The sequence below is a fragment of the Zingiber officinale genome, chromosome 7B (assembly GCF_018446385.1).
Source record: "Zingiber officinale cultivar Zhangliang chromosome 7B, Zo_v1.1, whole genome shotgun sequence".
Lineage (NCBI taxonomy): Eukaryota > Viridiplantae > Streptophyta > Magnoliopsida > Zingiberales > Zingiberaceae > Zingiber > Zingiber officinale.
In genome coordinates this window covers 82,109,822-82,115,688 of record NC_055999.1, presented here as the reverse complement: position 1 = coordinate 82,115,688, position 5,867 = coordinate 82,109,822, and the positions used below count along the sequence as shown (strand labels likewise).

The following is a 5,867-nucleotide window of genomic DNA, read 5'->3' as shown; positions in this document are numbered from 1 at the left end:
CTCTCCTTCGTTTACATACGAAAGTGATTGGATGCCCTTTATTCTCACAAGAAACATACAACTTGCTCCAGCACAAGCATCAACCGAGCACATTCCTTATTGTCTATCAAATTCTGCCTGGTCAGGCCTTGCAACTTGAGTTAGGGCAGCATTGTCCTACAGTTGGCTACTAACAGCAAAAGTTCACAATCAAATCATCATCAGACAGAAATGGGAACAAAATTAGTTATCCCCTTCACTTTTATCTCTGATGAATTGAGGACAAAGTAGGTTCATAGAATTAGAATTTAGTAAAGCATGGCTCACAACAGCACTACACTCTTCACTCCAAGGAAAACAGCAAAATACTCTTAACATCATCTAAATTGCACTGTGATGCAAACTAATCTGAGTGTAATAAGTATGAATAAAAATGATCCTGTTGAATAATCAATTGAAAACTAAGCCAGCGCTGGCATGAATATCTTCTGTCGGTTGGTTCAGAGATGGGATGCTAAAGTTGTGTGCTACCATTCACAGCATCACCCAATGGCTCAATAGGATACACGTCGAGTCCTCTTGTTCTTCCGGGCGCACCTCCTTTAAGATAAGATATGTCTAGGAACAACCTAGCAAATATCAAGCCAAGAGTCAATTTTTCCAGATAGGTTGTTCTTGGTATTTTAATCTGGTAGAGTGCAAGATGACTTACTGATCATTATCATCACAGTGAAGAAGGAATGTTTTATCTGTCTTAACTTCTACATCAGACACAAGAACCTTCAAGTTCTTCATGGCTGAATGAACAAGATATTTCACAACTTTGCTTTGAGAAATCAAAAAAAAGATACTCAAAAGCATCAGTACATTGAGACATACTTGATCGATGTAATGGATTAGCTATTTCATCTGAAGCAATTAATTTCTGCAAAGGAAAAAAGAAAACAATTTCATTAGAATGTTTATTCATCACCAAAATATTGACACCTAATGTCAATATTGTCATGTGCAGAAATTTTTAGAACTAGCTATATCAGCTATTTGGATCCACACTGATGTTGGTTACATATACGCACGGTCAAATAACATAGCTATATTAGAATGAATGGGAAACAGCACCTTAAGATTGTCATAGGATAATTCTAGTTCATCGTTCACCAAGACATGATCAAAAAGACCAGGAGATTTTGCTTCATCAAGCTCTGCCCTGGCATTTCTTAGTCGCTTCTGAATCTGCTCCTCAGCCTCTGTTGCACTGTTCAAAAGCCAAGTGAAGCATCAAAGAACATATCCTAAATTTTTGTAATCTAATGAATGCATGAGGAGAAATAAGAGCTAATGTTCTCAAATGTGTTTTTGTACCGTGCTCGTAACCGCTTCTCTAGCTCTTCAAATGACGGAGGACAGATAAAGACAAAGATTGCATCAAGGGAGCTTGCCCTCACTGATCTAGCACCTTGAACATCAATGTCAAGAATGCATCTCTGAGAATATAAAGCCTTGTAAGGATAACAGAAGAAACACAGAACAGATTCCCCATTGAAAATCAGATATCAAAATTATTAGCATGAATGTAATTGCCAAAAAAGTAACCAAATTTAGTACCTTCCCAGAATCTGTAACAACTTCAACTGCCTCAATGCTTGTCCCATAAAGATTTTCATGAACTGAAGCAAACTCCAAAAATTTCCCATCTCTTATATCCTTCTCCATACTGATCCGATCTGTGAAATGGTAGTGAACTCCATCTAATTCTCTCTCTCTTGGTGCTCGAGTAGTGTGGCTCACTGAAAATCCATACGTTGTTGGAAATTCCTTCATAAGTTTGCTTATCAAAGTGCCTTTGCCGACGCCAGAAGGACCACTGATAACAATTGGTTTTGGTGCATTGCCAATGACACCCTTACTCCATGCAACTACCTCACTGCCAAGTACCTTCTTTTGCTCCTTAACAAAAGGGGTATCGACCTACCAAACACAAGGTCAAAATACAAAATGGACAATACAACATCTAAATTCTTTTAACAAATGTTTAGTAATGATGTCAATTTGTTCTTGATGGACCAGAACTCGTTCAATAAATTAAATAGCACAAGAACAAAGAAAACTATTTGCCATCAGATATGGCTACGCAAGATATTGAAAATGAGATGAAGATATTGTCCATGGCAAAAGAGGAAACATAAGATTAGAAATAAAAAAACAGTTGAAACCTCAAGAAACCAGATGCTATCATCCAACATGGAATCCTTCTTAACAATCGATATCCTATCATTGTTGAGAAGAACAGCCGAGTGGCCTCCCACGTGGACAGGCTTCAGACCAAGAACAGTCGGGATTATCCTGCCCAAGTCAGTAAATGAATACAAATATGTCTAATTGTGTATCAAGAAAGAAAGTGAATACACACCATGATCTTGTTAAGTGGTCAAAAATTGTAACATTTACAGATGACTTTCCTCTATACTCAGATCCTTCAACTACATACTGAGCATGAAAATACACACTATCAGATCTTGATAAATCATGTTTAAAAATAATTAATATACAACAAGATGATGGCTAACCATCTTATCACCAAAGTTGGTAGAGGTCCGATAGCCAGCTGACTCAGAGTCATAAGCAACAGACAATTTCTCAACCGAACTGTTCAGCATAGACTCAGGAACCTCTTCCCCCTGATGGTGATGGATTTCCAAACAAACAACATTTAGAAACAATTAGAATAGCCAACCACGCAGATAGCATAACAACCATGACAGGGAGATCATTTATGGGAGGTGAACTAACCATTGCTACAAAGTACTAGTTCTTCCACAAATCTTCTGCGCCTGAATGAAGTTAGATGGTAGCAAAGTCAATTGAAAGACTAATATGTCCAATAAAAAGGTAAATACTTAAAACTTTCGAAAAGTCAAAAACAAGTTCTTGAACAAATAAATCACTTGCACAGACAAATGGAATATCGACCAAAAATAATAAACAGATAAAAATCCAATCTTCTACAAGCTGTACACCACTAGAACTACTTATATCCTCATAATCGATATCGCAGAGAACAAAACCTAGGATCATAGGAAAGAGCAATGGGTAAAAATCCAATCTTCTCCTCGACAAGGAATCAAATTTTGCTCCTTTAAGCCAAATCAAAATTGCCAAGAAGGCCCGGTTCAAAATCCCATCAGGATTTCTTTTCGTCCTCCAATGTCAGTGCAAACCGTGAAAAAATCAAACAAGAATGAAGCGAGAGCAAACAAAAGTGAAACGGAGAAGAACAATCAAGGAAGACGAGTGAAAAAAGAAAGCCAAAAAAATAAATAAATAAAGAATCTGAGATCTTAAACCTACCTTGACCTGTGCACGAAAAAAAAAACCAAAAGCGGAAGGAGAAGAGCTTCTCCAGGAACGAAGAACCAGAGGAAGAAAAGGCGGCTCCCCACGGCAAATATTCCGCTATTACGGCACCCTTCAATTCCCCTCCCAACAATCTCCTTCCTTATATAGACAGGATCCGCAGCTTCGTTGAACTTGAAGAACGGAATCGCTCTTTCTCTCCATCAAACAACAATAAAATAAAATAAAAGAGAATTAAAAAGAGAAAAGGAAAAAGGAAAAGAGCGAGAAACAGCAAAAGCGAGCCGCTTGATTTGCATGGGCCACACGGGAAACCATGGACCGAGAACGGACCATCAGGATGATAGGAACCATGGATCGACTTGATCGGTACCGTTGGTTCGTAATCATTCGGATGAGAAAATATACGCGTATCGAGATTGGTGATGGACGGCTGAGATCGATTTTGGTGAGAAAGATACGGAAATTTATGCAAGTGGAATAAGATTCTCCGTCCCTGTTCCCAGTGGACTACAATAGACACGCAATAATGTGCATAGTTGTAGCAAGTTGAGGTATTGACAATTTAATGGGAAATTATCTTTTCCATATATATATATAAATAATAAACTATAGTTGTCTTTATTTAATTTATGTTAAAAATAAAAAGGATTATTTTATTCCATATAAAAAAATTAAAATAAATTTTATTTTTATTAAAATTATGACAGCATTAAAATATCTTTAATCAAGTAGAATAATTTTAATAATAAAGCAATTATAACTAATATTTTTGTTTAAAGATAAAATAGAATAAATCAAATAAACGTTCCACTATGTATTTTTATCTTGAAAATATTCTTAATTTTAGTATTATTATAACCGCTACAACTAACTACTATAATTATATATAATCGGTCTCCTCGGGACGATACGATAGTTGAGACATATGATGTTACCATATGAGGTCTTGGGATCAAAATTCGGTGTATCCGAGCATGCCCTCCCCCATGCCTTAGTCATTTGCACTAATGTCTAGTAGTCACGGAGGTGCTAGGGGTGAGTGAATCGTCCTTTACCATATAACAGTTTGTAATCGATCCTCTCGGGAGGGTGTGATAGTTAAGGCATGGGGTGTTACCACATTTAGCCATGAGCTCAAAATTTGACGCGTCCAACCATGCATTGACCACTCCAATAATAGTTAGTAGCCTTCCATGATTTACCTCTTTTATGTTGGCCTAGGGATGAGTTGACGGGGACCTGAGAGCGACTGAATTCTCTTTTACCATATTATAATAGTTTGTAATTATTACAACACTAAAACTTACTTTCAATCAAGGGTGGAGGCATGTGTTAACCTACTTGGACTTTAGCATGAGGTTCATTTTAAAATTTATGGAAGAAGCACATGTATTTAGGAATTTTTCTATACACTAGCCATCAAATATACATATTGCATGTGTAATATAATACATAAATACACATAAATTAGTGGTCCAAACCCATAAATTGAACTTGGTAAAGGTGCGTCAAGCTCATCTAGTAGTGCAATACAAGGGCGACGCTCGAGAACCCCAGTAACAAGCTACTGTAACATACTCTCCCTCATAAAAAAATTAATTTAATTTTTTATATTAGATATTAAACTGATAAGAATAAATACTATATTTGATCTTAGCCAAAAAAAAAATAGAGAAATGTATGCTTTCTAATGTCGTCAATCCAAAGTATTTATAGAAGTTTCTCTGCTCATAATGTTATCAATTTTAAAAAGTGAGACTAAAAAGAACCATGACAGTACATATTTTTTATATAAATAATAATTAGAAAAAATTACTAATAAGTCTTAAAATTATTTTTAGTATGAAAAAAATAACATTAACGTAATTTTATTTGGACTTTACCAAAATTAATTATTAAAGGATCCATATTTTTAATTAAATTTGCCTATAAATTGAACTATTTTAATCAATTGTTCACATAATCAACCCTAAATATCCAAATCAAATTTCATGATCAGCATAGAATTATATATACACACAACATCTATCATCAATCAATTAGTTCAGGTAGATTATATTTATTGACTCTGCTATTACTTCTAATATTTTTGTAACAGATATGATATATTGATCTTATTTGAAATCAAAGAAGATGAAGTGTTGGCTAGATGACTTTGACATTCATAGTGAGAAGACTCTGAACTAGAGCAAGGTAGCATTGAGGGGTTCTATGTGTCAAAAAAGAATGTGGAGGGAAGAAAACGTCAGAAATCAGGCCAGGGAGGGGTTCTCTGTGCAAGTACTTCGATGCTCAAGTTAGGCGAGTGGTAGGAAGAAATGGAATGTAATGAACAGTAGAAATGAATAATGAACTCTGAGTCCTTAACCTTGCGTACCTGCGTCTTTAAGAGGAGACCCCTTATAAAGTATTAGTTCCCCTCTGTGCATGGACATCGACTCCTTTCTAAAAAGGGTCGACTATTCTGGCATTCTAACAACTTTCCTAGAATAGACCCATAATTTATGTACTTTGCAGGGTAGAAGCTTTTG

The 5,867-nt window shown here is 35.8% G+C and overlaps 1 protein-coding gene and 1 pseudogene across 2 annotated transcripts; both read right to left on the bottom strand.

Moving 5' to 3' along the window:
• Positions 1-202: 202 nt before the first annotated feature.
• LOC122006134 (guanylate kinase 1-like) lies at positions 203-3,540 on the bottom strand. Of its 2 annotated transcripts, XM_042561499.1 has the most exons (11): positions 3,328-3,540; positions 2,770-2,810; positions 2,547-2,657; positions 2,390-2,466; positions 2,193-2,322; positions 1,585-1,947; positions 1,342-1,463; positions 1,099-1,234; positions 859-904; positions 692-776; positions 203-608 (listed from the first exon to the last, which is right to left on the bottom strand). In XM_042561499.1, the coding sequence occupies exons 2-11, from the start codon at positions 2,770-2,772 to the stop codon at positions 494-496; spliced, it is 1,188 nt and encodes a 395-aa protein (XP_042417433.1). In that variant the 5' UTR covers positions 2,773-2,810; positions 3,328-3,540; the 3' UTR covers positions 203-493. The 2 variants fall into 2 exon arrangements, with proteins under 2 accessions (XP_042417433.1, XP_042417434.1); XM_042561500.1 differs by lacking the exon at positions 2,547-2,657.
• Positions 3,541-4,834: 1,294 nt separating this feature from the next.
• On the bottom strand, positions 4,835-5,016 carry LOC122007491 (annotated as a pseudogene).
• Between the last annotated feature and the right edge of the window lie 851 nt (positions 5,017-5,867).